The sequence below is a fragment of the Eutrigla gurnardus genome (genome assembly GCF_963514095.1).
Source record: "Eutrigla gurnardus genome assembly, chromosome: 18".
Lineage (NCBI taxonomy): Eukaryota > Metazoa > Chordata > Actinopteri > Perciformes > Triglidae > Eutrigla > Eutrigla gurnardus.
This window is the reverse complement of record NC_139929.1, coordinates 418,475-435,011: the sequence shown is the minus strand read 5'-3', so window position 1 is coordinate 435,011 and position 16,537 is coordinate 418,475. Positions and strand designations below refer to the sequence as shown.

Sequence of the window (16,537 nt, the reverse complement as noted above, 5' to 3'; positions counted from 1 at the left end):
TATATATGTATATATATGTATATGTGTATATACTGTATATATATATGTATACAGTATATACATACTCCCCCTCCTGCCACACTGAAGCCCCTCCCCTCCTGCCTCTGAAGCCCCTCCCCCTTCTGTCTCTCCACAGACACGAGCAGTAACGGGACTGATCGGAGGTGAGTCTGTCTCTTCTCCTGTTTCTATTGATCACTGATAAGATGTTGGTAAGATATTGATAACAGATTGGTAATATTGATAACCGGATAAATCCCTTTGGATTGCAGGTTGAATGTGTCTTTAGTCAACCAGATCCAGATCTAGCACTATGAGTATCAGATCTAGATCAGATCTTAACCTCTCTGGTTCTTCCCACTATTAATATTACTAATCAATTATTTTCATGATGGATAAACCCCTCCATCAACTGCTCTTTTATCATTTTGGTTGTAAAATCTGTTAAAATCTAAAAGCTGCAACCAGCAATATGAATATGAGTAGTCTGACTGGGACTGAGTCCCGGTTCTCCAGGGAGTCCAGTTCAGAGTCCAGTGAGCTGGATCCGTCATGCTGTCCTGTTCTGGATCCAGTTCCAGAGTCTCTGCACTCTTTACTGATCTGGATTCAGGTAAACCTTCCAGTTCTCCAGTGGGACCAGACACTGGGACCAGAGACTAGGACCAGATAAAACCCCACCTGGACCCCAAACCTGCAGGGGTCCATGTGGTTTTTAGAGAATTTAACTTCTCTGCAGAGGAATAACCAGGTCAGATTACCGTCTGAGGACCTGAGTGAAAACATTTATCTCCAATGCTCTGATTGGCCGACACGTCCATTTCCTCCTAATGGACACGCAGAAGCAGCTTAGCCAGCGCAGCCCACTCTGTGGTCCCCGGGGAACCAGAACCATTAGACAGACACACACACACACACACACACACACACACACACACACACACACACACACACACACACACACACACACACACACACACACACACACACACACACACACACACACACACACACACACTGATCAATAGACTGGAAGAGGCTGACTTCCTTTCACACACATGCCTTATCAATATTTAATATCAGCTCAACTTCATCCCAACAGCCACAAAATCTAAATAACAAACATCAAACTCCGGTTTCACACGTTGATCAATAATGTTTCACAGCTTTCAATGTCACCATGGAACATCAGGAGAGAACAGGCTGCAAGTTAGGGGCTTCTGATTGGCTGACAGGATCTAGTTGTTCTGTCTGACACTCTGATTGGCTTGCATCTGTCTGTCTCTGCAGGATGTTGTCATCTCCAGCCACCACCTCCTCCAACCCCCCTCCGCTCCCTCGAACCGTGACCTCTGACATCCACCATGTTACCATGGATACCTACTGGAGAGAGGTGCGTAGCATCGAGGAGGAGAAAGAGGGAGAGGACGAAGATGCGGAGGAGGAGGAGAGGAAGAGTATGGACGGTGAGTCCACCTGACCGCAGAGTGAGACAGCGTCTTCATGTCTGTCTCTACTACTACCTGTCTGTGTTCACCTGCAGAGGTGGAGCTGGAGGAGGCGTGGCTGACGGAGGCAGGGTTATCCTCCCTGGTGACAGGCTCCTTCTCAGAGGAGGTGCTGCCGCCGGCTGAGGCGCTGCTGTCCACGTTGACACAGCAACAAGCCGCCACGGTGAGGAACAGGCTGGACAACTACAACGAGACGCTGAAAACCAGAGACAGGCAGCCAATCAGAGATGTCCGCGACATCTTCGCGGAGGTGGGGACAAACGAGGAGGAAAATGAAGAGGAGAACGAGGTCGGAGTCATAACGTGGCAATAAATATAAATGCCACATATGAAATCTGTGTGGAGGCTCTGAACTGAAGTGTTGAAATGAATTCTGGGAATCGGAGCACTCCAAAGTGACTGTAATGACATTTTCTCTCTCACACACAATCTCTTCCAGCCAGACGATGACTCAGCAGAAAGATGCCCCTCCCCTCCCTCTCACCGTGCAGAGTCATCACAGAGTCGATACCACACCACAACCAAAACCATCCGCCGAAACCCTCACCGAGGTATCTGTCCACCTTTAGGTGGTCCTAGTGGACCTTAAGGTGGTCCCAGTGGTTCTTTAGGTGGTCCTAGTGATCCTTAAGGTGGTCCTAGTGGACCTTTAGGTGGTCCCAGTGGTCCTTTAGTTGGTCCTAGTGGTCCTTTAGGTGGTCCTAGTGGTCCTTAAGGTGGTCCCAGTGGTTCTTTAGGTGGTCCTTAAGGTGGTCCTAGTGGTTCTTTAGGTGGTCCTAGTGGACATGTAGGTGGTCCCAGTGGTTCTTTAGGTGGTCCTAGTGGACATGTAGGTGGTCCCAGTGGTCCTTTAGGTGGTCCTAGTGGTCCTTTAGGTGGTCCTATGGGTTCTTTAGGTGGTCCTAGTGGTTCTTTAGGTGGTGCGATATGAATGGTGGCTCCGGAACTAAACAACTTGACTGTTTGTTTCCAGATCGACCGACTCTTCCTACGTTTGTTTTTGAGAAACAACTTCCTCACCACCCGCCATCCCCCCCCCACACACACACTCCTATACACACTCCTACGCACACACACACTCCTACAGACACACACTCTCCTACAGACACACACACTCCTACACACACACACTCCCTGCCCGTCGGTTGGTCGAGGCGAGCTGATTGGCTGCTGCGGGACGCGCCGTACTCGGAGGGCGTGGCCGAGCACAAACACAGCGGGACCTGTTGGGACTGCCTCCGTTTCCATGGAGACGGCAGTGGTGACCTGCCGGTGAGTATGACCTCAACCCCGCGTCTCGTTGCGGTTCCTATAATGCCGAGGGGTGTAAACAGGAAGTAGGGTGTGACCATGCGATCACTCACCTGAGAGCAACGTTAGCATTAGCGCCTGACAAAGTGACGTTAGCTGGGTCACATGACTTTATAAACATGTATGTGTGTGTGTGCGTGTGTGTGTAGTTCGTACCTGTCTCACCCTCTCAGGGTCTCATCTCAGCAGACGACCTGTCGTCATGTGACCTCACCCGTCTCGGCTTCATCTCTCACATCGAGCTCTCCACCTTCCTGCTCGCTTTGGGCGTGCAGACCCGCCGGCCCCGCCCACCGCGCCGCCGCCGCCAGGGTGTGCTTCATTTCCATCTGAGACGGGGTCTAGACCAACAGGGCGGGACAGATTACCTCCCGCAAAATCCCTCTTACGTTTCATCTTCCTGCGCTGTGGTTGGCCGATAGTTCTCTGTTGTTGCTATGGCGATAGCGGTGCCTGCATCATTGTTTGTTTATCATTAAATGGCCAGTGAGGCCCCTACTGGAAATATAATAAATATAGAGTTAATATAGTTAATATACAGTTAATATATATTTATATATTTAGTTATATAGTTACTATATATTTAGTTATATATTTAATTATACATTTAGTTATATAGTTACTATATATATTTATATATCGTTCCATGTCTCCATAAGATGGCGGTGTCTTCTCCGTCCCTCTGGACGTTCTGCTGGAGAATGACAGGAAGACGCTTCCTGGAACCAGAGTCCCTGTTGTCTTCCAGAAGGTAAACAACCTGTCCGTCTGTCTGTCTGTCTGTCTGTCTGTCTGTCTGTCTGTCTGTCTGTCTGTCTGTCCTCATCAGCATTGTGTTGTTGTGTGTAGTTGTTGTGTATCTTGGAGCAAACCGGTCTGCAGACTGAAGGGATCCTCAGAGTTCCAGGATCAGCTGCTCGACTGAAGGTAACACACACACACAGATCATATTATCAGGTCATATTTGACAGAATATAGATTTTACCTTGTGTGTCTGTCTGTCTGCCTGCCTGCCTGTCTGTCTGTGTCTCCAGTACCTGCGTAGAGAGTTAGACAGGTGTTGTGGAGGCTTCGACTGGTCTTCAGTGAGACAGGTGGACGCTGCAGGTCTGCTGAAGCTTTTCATCAGAGAGCTGCCAACACCTCTACTGACACACACACACCTGTCTACCTACCGCTCTGTGCTGGGTATGCACACACACACACACACACACACACACACACACACACACACACACACACACACACACACACACACACACACACACACACACACACACACACACCTGCATGTAAGCAGTGAGTGACGGGTTCTGTGTCCCTGCAGGTCTCTCCTCTGTGGTTCACCAGGTCCAGGCCCTGCAGCTGCTGGCCTTGCTGCTCCCTGAAGCCAACAGAGACGCACTCCGAGTAAATCACACCTACAACACATCAGCTCCTCGGTACCCGGGTTACAGGTGTAACTAGAACCAATCACATCGGCTCCTTGGTACCCGGGTTACAGGGGTAACTAAGCACCAACCAATCACATCGGCTCCTCCGTACCCGGGTTACAGGTGTAACTAGAACCAATCACATCGGCTCCTCGGTACCCGGGTTACAGGGGTAACTAGAACCAATCACATCGGCTCCTTGGTACCCGGGTTACAGGGGTAACTAGCACCAACCAATCACATCGGCTCCTCCGTACCCGGGTTACAGGTGTAACTAGAACCAATCACATCGGCTCCTTGGTACCCGGGTTACAGGGGTAACTAGCACCAACCAATCACATCGGCTCCTCCGTACCCGGGTTACAGGTGTAACTAGAACCAATCACATCGGCTCCTCGGTACCCGGGTTACAGGTGTAACTAGCACCAACCAATCACATCGGCTCCTCGGTACCCGACTTACAGGGGTAACTAGCACCAACCAATCACATCGGCTCCTCCGTACCCGACTTACAGGTGTAACTAGCACCAACCAATCACATCGGGTCCTCGGTACCCGACTTACAGGGGTAACTAGCACCAACCAATCACATTGGCTCCTCCGTACCCGACTTACAGGTGTAACTAGCACCAACCAATCACATCGGGTCCTCGGTACCCGACTTACAGGGGTAACTAGCACCAACCAATCACATCGGGTCCTCGGTACCCAACTTACAGGGGTAACTAGCACCAACCAATCACATCGGCTCCTCCGTACCCTGGTTACAGGTGTAACTAGCACCAACCAATCACATCGGGTCCTCGGTACCCGACTTACAGGGGTAACTAGCACCGACCAATCACATCGGCTCCTCCGTACCCGACTTACAGGTGTAACTAGCACCAACCAATCACATCGGCTCCTCCGTACCCGGGTTACAGGTGTAACTAGCACCAACCAATCACATCGGCTCCTCTCTGTACCCGGGTTACAGGTGTAACTAGCACCAACCAATCACATCGGCTCCTCCGTACCCGGGTTACAGCGGTAACTAGCGCCAACCAATCACATCGGCTCCTCTCTGTACCCGGGTTATGGGTGTAACTAGCCCCAACCAATCACAGAACACGTTCTCTTTTAGTCTAAGTACAGGTAAACCTGGATCTGTTTCTATGGTTACAGGCCCTGCTGGTCTTTCTGCGGAAGGTGGTCTCTCAAAAGGACCAGAACAGGATGTCTCTGTGGAACGTCTCCATGGTAATGGCGCCAAACCTGTTCACCTGTCCTCACGGTGGCAACAAGCGATCCGTCGCCAAGCAACAGGAGGAGATGGAGGAGGCAGTGGGCGGGGCTCACCTGGTCCGACTGATGATCACACACCAGGACCTGATGTGGACTGTGAGGACACTCATCTTCACAGCGTCAGGCACGTCACCATCTCAGCTGGGTATGACATCAATTCCTGTTTTGTTTGGCAGGTCCCCAGCTTCCTGCTGTCTCAGGTGAGACAGATGAACCAAGCGTCCAATCAGAAGCAGTTTGGCCTGACGAAGGCGACAAGACGACTGCTGCGGAGGAAGAACGACAAGAACGACAGAAACCAGGTGAGACAGAGACCAGAGAACCAGATGAGACCAGAGAACCAGGTCTCGGTAGGCTAGGTGAACTGGAGTCCATCAGTAAACTACGATTTTGGATCACAAAATCTTAATGCACTCTCTTATCTGAAGCACTTTATAAATTATTAGTCATGTTAATGTTGTTTTTGCAGTGTGTGTGATGCTTGATTGTGCAGTGTGTGTGTGTGTGTGTGTGTGTGTGTGTGTGATGCGTGTGTTTGTGTCTCTTCTCAGCTACTGTCATGCCGCCTGTTAACATTTAATTGAATTTGAATTTAATTGAATAAATGCTTTGCTGGAGACCATCATGGGCACTGGTGATGGTGTTCCATTTACCTGGACTCTCTCAGCTGCTAACCACTAGTGCTAATGGCTAGTGCTGATCGTTAGCATACATGTATCACAGCCTCACAAATGTTCATAGTAGCATATTTCGCAGAACTAAATATTCTAATCATACTCAACATGCTAGCATTTATCTTAGGCTGTTAGCATAAACGATTCACAGGCTAATTGATAAACACTCACAGCTAGCATCCAATCACAGCTAGCATCCGATCACAGTTAGCATCCGATCACAACATTCACAGTCAACAGTAAACCAATAAGATCAGAGGGCGGGATTAAAAGTGTGTTGATGGTAAAGATGTCACCTGTTTGTTCAGTGATGTCATCCGTACATGTGCTCAGGTCACAGAGTTGTGTGCAGGTGTGATCAGAGTTCACGCCCCCCTGCACACCAAGGTTTCCATGGCGATACAGCTTGATGGACAGATGACAGCCAAAGACATCATCACCCGCTTTGATTGTAACAGGTACACGAACACACACACACACACACACACACTGATCAATGTGATTGATAATAGATCGTTGTGTTTCTCTTTTTACCAGCAGCTCTGTTCAACATCTGTATGAAACTGGAGGAAACATCTGTGAGTCCGATTATGATGTCATGGAAATAAACATGTCAACATGATAGAGCATAAACATAAAGATAGAAACGTAAACATGATAGAAACGTAAACATGATAGAAACAAACATGTAAACATGATAGAAACGTAAACATATTCGTGATAGAAACGTAAACATGATAGAAACGTAAACACGTAAACATGATAGAAACGTAAACATGATAGAAACGTAAACATGATAGAAACGTAAACAGCTAAACGTGATAGAAACGTAGTGATAGAATCGTAAACATGATAGAAACGTAAATATGATAGAATCGTAAACATGTAACGATGATAGAATCGTAAACATGATAGAAATGTCAACATGTAAATATGATAGAAACATAAACATGTAAACCTGATGTGGATCAGCTCCACAGGATCCTGACTTACCCATGTCCCTGTTGGTCCCCTCAGGTGAGCGGCGTCTCCATCCAGACTGCGTGCTGTTGGACGTTTACAGAGTGAATCCTCACTGTGATTGGCTGATCAAGCCCTGACTCGTGGTTTTATTTACTGCATTTTGTATGTATTTTTGTTATTGACCACAACATTATCAGCTCTATTCCCTGTTATTTGTCAAAAGTTGGTTTATTGATCAGATTAAAGATCACATTAAAAACTGAAAGAAGTGCTGGTGTGTCGCCCCCTGCTGGTCAGATGAAAGGAGGCTGAAAGGAGAGAATGATGAAGCAAATAGACGAGTGGTTTAAAACAGCAGCTCTGCTCATGAAACTGAGCAGAACAACAACTTTATATACAACACAAACAAACCGGTTCAGACCCAGAAAATGATCTTTCACATTTACAAAGAGACAAAATTACAAATGATACACGAAGCCAGAGGACGTGTCCATGTTTAACATGTTCATGACATCATCGCTGAGGTCATCACTTCTGGTTTGAGTCACTTCATGTTCTGCGATTCAGAGTCCGATTAAAAAAAAAGAACCGATGACGGTCAGTATCATCTATACAGGAAACGCTGATCAGCTGATCAGATGAGTCCAGGTGTTAGGAGCAGCTGATGCGGTCCAGGTGTTAGGAGCAGCTGATGCGGTCCAGGTGTTAGGAGCAGCTGATGCGGTCCAGGTGTTGCTCCTCGGCAGCCATGGCAGCAGCCTGCAGCGTCTCCGTGTCGCTCTGCAGCGGGTTCAGCTGCTTCCTCTCACTGTGCATATTGTTCTCATGACGCTTCAGATCTGATGCCTGAAAGTGCAGAATGACAGTGGACTCAGCACAGGTACAAACACACACCTGTGGCAGTAACACCTGTAGCAGTAGAAGTAGTCCTGGTAGTATCACCTTGGCGAAGGCTTTGGTGCAGGACGGACAGACGAAGGGTTTCTCTCCTCTGTGTCTTCTCTCATGATCCTTCAGGTGAGACTTGTGTTTAAACGCCTGCAGACAGACAGGTGTTCTAATAAACAGGTGAGACAAACAGGTGCTCTATTGAACAGGTGTTCTAATGAACAGGTGAGACAGACAGGTGTTCTAATGAACGGGTGAGACAGACAGGTGTCACCTTTTCACACATCTGGCAGGCGAATGGTCTCTCGTTGCTGTGAACTCGTTCGTGTTTTTTCAGGTCTGGAGCTCGAATGAACGATTTCCCACAAACGTCACAACTGTGCGGTTTGAAGCCCGTGTGGATCTTCAGGTGTTCTGAAACACACAGATGGAGGGTGGAGCCAAACACGTCAACTCAGTGAAACTAAGAATTACCTGTAGACTGTGACACTGTTGTTACCAGCATCAGATAACATCAGAGCTCAGGTAAGCGTACCCGAGGACAGATGTGTATCTACTAGGGATGAGCGAGTACAGCATTATCTGTATCTGTTAACCATATGAATTATCTGTATCTGTATCTGTACTCGGAGTGGGCGGGGCCTAACCCGGAAATGGGTCTGGTTGTCTTGAAATGAGCGAGGTTTTAACTGGTATGTTATTTTAAGCATGCAATTGATATGGGCTGATCAGAAATTGTTATTTATTGCTGATTAGAAAACTATTTACAGGACAGCAAACTCCGACGACCGGCAGGGAGAGGGAGAGGGAGAGGGGGAGGGAGAGGGGGAGAGAGAGAGAGTGAGATTGTGTGTGTGTGTGTGTGTGTGTGTAGCTTGATTTCCAATATTTATACCACTACCAGCTTTATTTTTTCACGAAATACAGCAAGAAAGTGTTAGAGCCAGGCAGCCAGATGACGGTTAAAAAAAGAAAAAGAAAAATCTCCGACAGGCAGAGACGCAACGCGAGTCGGCACCACGTCTGAACGAAGTACCAGAACTCTACTAGTTCATAAGTAAGTACCAACCTAAGTAATAACAAACCTGAAGCTGAAGAAAGAAACCCTAAACATTAACGGAAAACGACCCGCGAACCTGAGTGACTGAGGGAGAGACAGAGAGCTGTTCTGTGTGAGTGATCAGAGCGGACACAACAACACATCTGCGAGTGTGTAGGGGAGGGGCTGTAGCATATCACAGGACGCAGACACAGTCAGCTACCCAATGAGGATTTTTATTTAATCCGAGCACAGATATTGACTCGTATTACTCATATAATACTCGTACTCGGCAAAAGTGCTTTATCCGTACCGGATACTCGTTTCAGCCGAGTATCCGGCTCAACTCTAGTATCTACCTTTTAGATGCGTTACCGAGGACAGATGTGTATCTACCTTTTAGATGCGTTACCGACGACAGGTGTGCGTTTACCTTTCAGGTGAGTTACCGGAGGACAGGTGTGCGTTTACCTCTCAGGTGAGCGTACCCAATGACAGGTGTGTGTTTACCTTTTAGATGCGTTACCGAGGACAGATGTGTATCTACCTTTTAGATGCGTTACCGAGGACAGATGTGTATCTACCTTTTAGATGCGTTACCGACGACAGGTGTGTATCTACCTTTTAGATGCGTTACCGAGGACAGATGTTTATCTACCTTTTAGATGAGTTACCGAGGACAGATGTTTATCTACCTTTTAGATGCGTTACCGACGACAGGTGTGCGTTTACCTTTCAGGTGAGTTACCGGAGGACAGGTGTGCGTTTACCTCTCAGGTGAGTTACCGGAGGACAGGTGTGCGTTTACCTCTCAGGTGAGCGTACCCAATGACAGGTGTGTGTTTACCTTTTAGATGAGTTACCGACGACAGGTGTGCGTTTAACTTTTAGATGAGTTACCGGAGGACAGGTGTGCATTTACCTTTCAGGTGAGTGTACCCGAGGACAGGTGTGTGTTTACCTTTCAGGTAAGCGCACCCGAGGACAGGTGTGCATTTACCTTTCAGGTGAGTTACGTGAGGACAGGTGTGCGTTTACCTTTCAGGTGAGCATGGGTGGTGAAGGCTTTGGTGCAGATCTCACAAGCAAAAGGGCGCTCAGCCGAATGAAGCTTCTCATGTTTCCTGAAGAAAGAGATTACAGTGAGGTGGTCTGGTGGCCTGTCTGTGGGGTCTGGTTAGGTGTGGTGGTCTGGTTAGGTTTGCTGACCTGTTGGTCTGGTCAAGTGTGGTCTGCTGGTCTGGTTAGGTGTGGTGGTCTGGTTAGGTGTGCTGTGTGGTGGTCTGGTTAGGTGTGCTGGTCTGGTTAGGTATACTGGTCTAGTTAGGTGTGGTGGTCTGGTTAGGTGTGCTGGTCCCTACGTACCGGAGCCGGGTCTCGTCCAGAAAGGTCTTGCCACACACCTGGCAGCCCAGCTGCTCCCGGTGTCCATACAGCAGGTACTCAAACTTCATGTCGGTGGTGGCGGAGGACCAGCCGGGCGGCTGCTCATCCTTCACCTCCCCCATGCTGTCTGCAAACGTCAGCGTCTGAGTGGCATGGTGCTCCGCCCCCAGCTCTTTAGGATCCGCCTCCATCTCTGCCACAACATCCTGGTCATAGCAGGTGACCTGGAGAGGGCACATGTCCGTTTACTTGTGTTTCTTCTGGTCCTCACTACTTTAAAGTGATGGTTCGGAGTGAAATGCACCATAGGTAATTTCCACCATGACATCCAGCCAAATAACCCCTCAGAAGCATTTTTAGCGATGGTCAGCATTGGTCAAGAAAGGGCTATCAGCCGAACGGCTTAGTACTAGCGCTAATGGTACATTTTGTATATCTCGTAAATTACCCCACTAATAATGCATGGAATGTTACCAAACTTCTGCAGTGGTACACATGTACTCATAAAACGAGGCATTTGAAAGTTTGTAAGTACACCAGGAGTTTATTTAAAAGAACACTTGCCTGATAGCTTCTATCCTCGGCTGCTAACGCTACCGCTACCGCTGCGCCGTGTTTACCCAGCCGATGCCGTCACGCGAGTTTCACGCGAGAGTATGAAAAAGTTTTGCTGAATTTTTATAAATGCTTGTATTATCAGGTCAACACATTTTTATAAATGCTTGTATGATCAGGTCAACACTTGTACACAAAATGTACGATTAGCGCCAGTAATAGGGATGGGCGATATGGACTAAAAAATGTATCACGATAATTTCTGGCATTTATCCTGGTAACGATAAAAGTGACGATAAAATACCAATTCACCTGTACTGTAAAACTGTAATGACTCAGATCAAACAAGTCTGAAATGTGAGAACAGATTCAACATTTATTCAAACTAAGGCACAAGTTAGCATCAGTTGGCAGTTAGCTTATAAAATCACAAACAACTTAAAATAAAACCTGATAAATTAAGAAACTCGTCTGGAGGCAACAGCTGTTCAAACTCCAATCACTCGCGATGTAATGGACTGTGAGGCTAATATACGGCTCAGTCGCTCGGCTACTCCACATGTCTGTGGTTGAGGCAAAAAACTCCACTGTAGACAGCGTTGTTTGTAAGCCATCACGGCACTCATCATACATCTTAGGCAGGGCTGTCTTGGAAAAATACTTCCTCGAGGGCATGTTGTATCTAGCGTCGATTTTATGAATCATTCGCCTGAATCCTTCCTTCTCCACAGTTTGGAGTGGCAACATGTCTTTAGCCAGGCAAAACGCCACTGCCTCCGTTAATTCTTTCCATCGTTTGCTTTGCTTATCATATGGTATGGAATGAGCAAATGCGTCGCCAATTTTCGCCTGGCTAAGAGTTTTCTTACCGGAGGCTTTGGCTTAAGTTGACGCTGTCGCTTTTGCTGCATCTGTGCGCATTTTCGCATCGCTCTCAGCTCCGCCTTCCGCCATGTTTGTTATTGTTCTTCACGTGAGCCGAGAGATCAGGTCTACAGGCAGAAGGCAGGTGCCTGTCACGTGAGTTGGGCTGCGAGTGCGTGGTCGCATACAACGTCATCAAACGAGAGTAAATCTGAATACAATAAAGTTGGGGGGGGGGAAAAGTCATCAACCGGAATTTATCGTTATTACCGCGAGATGACAAATTCTTACCGTGCTGAAATTTTTTGACGGTATATCGCAAACGGTAAAATATCGCCCATTCCTAGCCAGTATTAAGCCATTCGGCTGATTAGCCCTATTTTGACCAATGCTGAAAAATGCTTCCGAGGGGGTATTTGGCTGGATGTCATGGTGGAAGTGACGTAGGGTGCATTTCACTCCGAACCATCACTTTAACTAAACCTGTCGTATCACATGGACTCAGCTGGTCCCTGGCTCAGCTGCAGTAGGAGTGGCTGTCGGGGGTCTTGGGCTGGACCGAGTCTAGTTTCGTCATTCTGGTGGTCTTATATTGAATTTCACCGTCTGTGGTTCATTGTTTATTCACGAAACAAACTGCCCGTTCACAGGAAATAAGCCAACGTTAGCGAGTCCACCGCCGACCAAGTCCAAGTCCAAGGACATCCATTGGATACTTGTTGATACCCAGTACTGACTTGACTCGACAGATCCACGATTTCATCACCACTATGCTCCCAAAATTATTGATTCACAATATTTAAACTCTTAAAATGGGCATAAAACATACAGTCATTACATTTTCTTAAAACATTTTATTGCTTCATGGATGAAATCCTGTTAAAGTCAGATGTTAAATAAGATGTAAATAATATAAACCCACATCGTTGCCCTGGTGATGGTGATAAGTTCTCCACCAGACACCTATCTTTGCCTCTGTGACGGTGAGCGTACCTTGTGTACATCCTCGTTGGTCAGTTCCTTCAGGATAGCTTCCTGGACTCGCAGCGCTGCACTGGGGGACTTATCCAGGTCCTGATTGGCCGAGGCCTCAACCAGGTCATGTGCCGTGGGCGTGTCATCGTGCTCCCCGAGCACCTGCACACACACAATGAGAATAATGTTATTATATTAGTATAATAAGCTGAAGCTGGTTTGACAGATCTCATTGATGAACTGATCGATCAGCACCTCGGCGGCGGCAGCCAGCTGAGCCTCCGGTGGCAGCGCCATCTTCACGATGTCATAAGGAAACTTGTCTTTGTCCTCTGATGACACATCTCGTTTCTGAGGACACATGGAGGTGTCACCACACAGGAGGAGGTGAAGACACAGGTGTGTGTGTGTGAGCGTGTGTGCTAGTGTTACCTGAGAGCAGAGTTTGTCGAGGAAGCGGATGCCGAGGATCTGTCCTGATGACATCATGAGGTTGACGTCTCTCTTCTTCACGGAGATCTTGGCGGTGTACATGTAGTTCAACACCTCCTCAAAGATGTCCGAGCGGATGAAGTCGATCTCTATCACAGAAGAGTTGTCCACCTGGGGAACGCAGACAGACAGATGACCTACAGCAGAACACCTGTTGGTTGTGTGCAACCCAACGGTACCTCCTCCTTTACAAAAGAACCGGACGGTACCTCCTCCTTTACAAAGGGACCCAACGGTACCTCCTCCTTTACAAAGGAACCGGACGGTACCTCCTCCTCTACAAAGGGAACCGGACGGTACCTCCTCCTCTACAAAGGGAACCGGACGGTACCTCCTCCTCTACAAAGGGAACCGGACGGTACCTCCTCCTTTACAGAAAGAACCGGACGGTACCTCCTCCTTTACAAAGGGAACCGGACGGTACCTCCTCCTTTACAAAGGAACCGGACGGTACCTCCTCCTTTTAAAAGAAACCGGACAGTATCTCGTCGTTTTAAAAGGAACCAGACAGTACTTCATCGTTTCAAAGGAACTGGACGGTACCTCATCATTTTAAAGGAACAGGACAGTACTAGGGCTGCTGGATCATGGCAAAAAAAATCATAATCACGATTATTTTTGGTGAATATTGAGATCACGATTATTTAACACGATTATGGCCCTGGTATGAGTGCGCCCTGAGAGTGAGTTTGGGCTTTTAGGGAGGGGGAGGGGCGAAAGTGCACCGCTGTAAAGGAAAGGGGTGAGCTGGATTTATAACACATGAGAAAATGAGAGCACCATTGCAAAATGGAATGCGCCAAAATAATTGTTTTATTTGGAATATCTTTTTTCATAATCGGTGGAAGCCAAAATCGGAACTGAGATTAAAATTTGATTAAATCGCACAGACCTAGACAGTAACTCGTATTTTTTTAAGTTATTGGACAGTACCTCGTGTTTTTTGAAGAGTTTTTTGAAGTAGTTGGAGCAGGCAGCGAGCACACAGCGGTGAGCGCGGAACTTGACGTCTTCGACCACCACAGCGATGTCACAGTGTTCGCCCTCCAGGCGCTGCTCGTTCAGAAGCTTCAGGAAAATGCTCTTATGTTCGTCGTCCACATATTTCACGGTCTCTGCCATCTGAACAAAGATCAGGTGTTTGATCAAAGGCTCAGTTTACCCAAACTCTTTAATAATATCAAAAAAAGGATCAGAGTTTCAATCACTCAGCCCGCTGATGGACAGCTGGTTTCATCGGTTAGAATCTGACACTAATTATTATTGGAAAACAAACAGCCATATTTATTCTGGAATAAACAAGTCATATACATGTAATTATTATGTGTTGTCTGGCTGTGTGAAAGGCTTCTCCATACACCATAGTATCCACACGTCAACGTAGAAACATTATGTCTGTTTACGACATATAAGAAGCCTCAAACAAAACATTGTGTCAATGCCAAAGAAATGCAATGTAGTAAAACGCACATTGAGTGACCATGTGTACATGGGAATGGTGAATGATGTTAGTCTCCAGAGTGGTGGGGAGGGAGGTGGAGGGACTGTTAGCTGTGTATCTACTTAGCTTGGTATTAGTTTAGTATCTACTGGTTTGTAGTAAGCTGTGTATCTAGTTAGCTGTGTATCTAGTTAGCTATGTATCTAGTTAGCTGTGTATCTAGTTAGCTGTGTATCTAGTTAGCTATGTATCTAGTTAGCTATGTATCTAGTTAGCTGCAGAACTAGAGACAAACATCACTCAGGTCGTTATGGACATTAGGACAACGAGTGACGTCAACATGTGGACGACAGGAGGACGGACAGTAAATACGGTAACATCGTCCCGTTTACTGGGGAGCAGTCAGACCAGCAGCCAGACTACTTTCTGTCAACTCAGTCCGTCTGCTCAGACGGTTTACATTCGCTGTTCAAGTCTGTCAAAAGTTGAACTGGATCAGATCAATCCCCCCCCCCCCCCCTACAGATCTGTTCACGTTTACTAGTTCATGTACCTCTTCTACCGCGGACACGCGCATCGGAGCGTGCACCCTTCACAAGCATCGCACAGAGCCGAAGGGACAGACAGCAGACAGGCTATCTGTTAGCATAGAGCATTCCGACCGTATTTACCGGGACAGACGGGTTATGTGGACACGTTCGCAGTCTGGGTCCGAACCCGGACCAGATCCAGAAGCCGAGTCCGTTTCTGCTCTCTGACTATAGTTCGTTTAGACTGCACTTAAGTGGGCTAGGCTAACAGTCTAGCAGCTACGAAGCTAACGTTAATTTAGTAGAGCAGATCATCAGATCCGGATCAAACCGTTTAAATTGTAACCCGAGTAACGTACGTGTATGAGAACACCCGTTTAACGGAGGTTTCTTCGGTGTGGCGGTCGTGCTGGTCTCCGGTGAGGCTTGCGTTAGCCCGAAGTTGGGGGGGGGGGGGGGGGGGGTGCCGGCGGATGAACCGGCTCCCCGCCGGGTTCTACCGGGGCTTCCCGGTGTGTGTGGTTAAATGGCGGACTGTCCGGCCTGCGGCTCCGCTCTCACACAAAATGGCGTTTATCCGTCGTCGGTCTTCCACACGTACTTTACCGTTAAACCCACGGACCCACATCGTCACCGGCCGGGCGGCGCGCGGGCCGCGTGCAGGCTCGCGGACCCTCCGCTCGCTCCGCCGTCCCCGACGACCGATACGCAGGCACGCGAGCAGCGGCGGCGACGCGGCCTCGGCATCACGAACGAGACGGGGCTCGAGCGGCCATGAACGACTCGAGAACGCGCAGGCATCCTCGCGCTAACCGATACCGGAGCGGCGGGAGGAAGGGCGCGCGGGGCCACGGCGGCGGACTCTTACCGTCACAGCGGCCCGGGGGCAGCGGGTTCCTCTGGGCGTGTCGCGCACCGGGAGCCGGGAACCACTTTGTCCGGTTGTTGTTGTTGTTGATGAGGACGAGCACGGAGCGGAAGGCCGCGCTTTGCGCCAGCACGCACACACTGCAGGGGCACGCAGGCAGCGCGCCAAACCGCCTCTGTAGGCGAGACGGAGCACTACCTCTCACGCATGCGCCGTGCGCCCGCGACAAGGCCTCGCGCAGAGCAGGCGCCATGTTGTGGTGAACGGAGCGAGGCTCCATTCATTCATTCATTCTGGAGGGACGTTCGAACCCGGAAGTCATT

At 48.4% G+C, this 16,537-nt stretch overlaps 2 protein-coding genes across 12 annotated transcripts; one reads left to right on the top strand and one right to left on the bottom strand.

Annotated features, from left to right (window-relative positions):
* Window positions 1-140: 140 nt before the first annotated feature.
* On the top strand, window positions 141-7,405 carry arhgap28 (Rho GTPase activating protein 28). Of its 10 annotated transcripts, none has more exons than XR_014598842.1 (15): window positions 141-164; window positions 1,291-1,466; window positions 1,544-1,800; window positions 1,951-2,062; window positions 2,485-2,783; window positions 2,972-3,134; window positions 3,482-3,573; window positions 3,672-3,749; window positions 3,857-4,010; window positions 4,150-4,281; window positions 5,420-5,635; window positions 5,716-5,841; window positions 6,547-6,671; window positions 6,751-6,791; window positions 7,231-7,324. XR_014598842.1 is itself a non-coding variant. In XM_084033979.1 (15 exons), exons 2-15 carry the CDS (start codon window positions 1,292-1,294, stop codon window positions 7,311-7,313), a joined length of 2,001 nt encoding a protein of 666 aa, XP_083890105.1. In that variant the 5' UTR covers window positions 141-164; window position 1,291; the 3' UTR covers window positions 7,314-7,405. The 10 variants fall into 10 exon arrangements, 5 of the variants coding, with proteins under 5 accessions (XP_083890105.1, XP_083890104.1, XP_083890103.1 ...); XR_014598843.1 differs by having other exon boundaries at window positions 6,754-6,791; window positions 7,231-7,320; XM_084033979.1 differs by having other exon boundaries at window positions 4,150-4,232; window positions 6,754-6,791; window positions 7,231-7,405.
* A 113-nt stretch (window positions 7,406-7,518) lies between these two features.
* On the bottom strand, window positions 7,519-16,377 carry zbtb14 (zinc finger and BTB domain containing 14). 2 transcript variants are annotated; one of them, XM_084033984.1, is made up of 10 exons: window positions 16,215-16,372; window positions 14,309-14,497; window positions 13,316-13,486; window positions 13,139-13,234; window positions 12,902-13,045; window positions 10,469-10,713; window positions 10,142-10,227; window positions 8,339-8,478; window positions 8,119-8,214; window positions 7,519-8,022 (listed from the first exon to the last, which is right to left on the bottom strand). In XM_084033984.1, exons 2-10 carry the CDS (start codon window positions 14,495-14,497, stop codon window positions 7,882-7,884), a joined length of 1,308 nt encoding a protein of 435 aa, XP_083890110.1. In that variant the 5' UTR covers window positions 16,215-16,372; the 3' UTR covers window positions 7,519-7,881. The 2 variants fall into 2 exon arrangements, 1 of the variants encoding a protein (XP_083890110.1); XR_014598847.1 differs by having other exon boundaries at window positions 7,885-8,022; window positions 8,119-8,233; window positions 16,215-16,377.
* Window positions 16,378-16,537: the final 160 nt, after the last annotated feature.

What these genes read in the sequence shown, in the direction of transcription:
- arhgap28 (XM_084033975.1), top strand. Translation starts at nt 1,292, where the DNA reads ATGTTGTCATCTCCAGCCACCACCTCCTCCAACCCCCCTCCGCTCCCT. An exon ending in TCCCTGTTGTCTTCCAGAAG is followed by an intron (nt 3,574 to 3,671) that starts GTAAACAACCTG and finishes TGTTGTGTGTAG; the next exon opens with TTGTTGTGTATCTTGGAGCA. An exon ending in ACCCGCTTTGATTGTAACAG is followed by an intron (nt 6,672 to 6,750) that starts GTACACGAACAC and finishes TCTTTTTACCAG; the next exon opens with CAGCTCTGTTCAACATCTGT.
- zbtb14 (XM_084033984.1), bottom strand. Translation starts at nt 14,497, where the DNA reads ATGGCAGAGACCGTGAAATATGTGGACGACGAACATAAGAGCATTTTC. An exon ending in CCAACGAGGATGTACACAAG is followed by an intron (nt 10,714 to 12,901) that starts GTACGCTCACCG and finishes TGCCCTCTCCAG; the next exon opens with GTCACCTGCTATGACCAGGA. An exon ending in CTGGACGAGACCCGGCTCCG is followed by an intron (nt 10,228 to 10,468) that starts GTACGTAGGGAC and finishes CTCTTTCTTCAG; the next exon opens with GAAACATGAGAAGCTTCATT.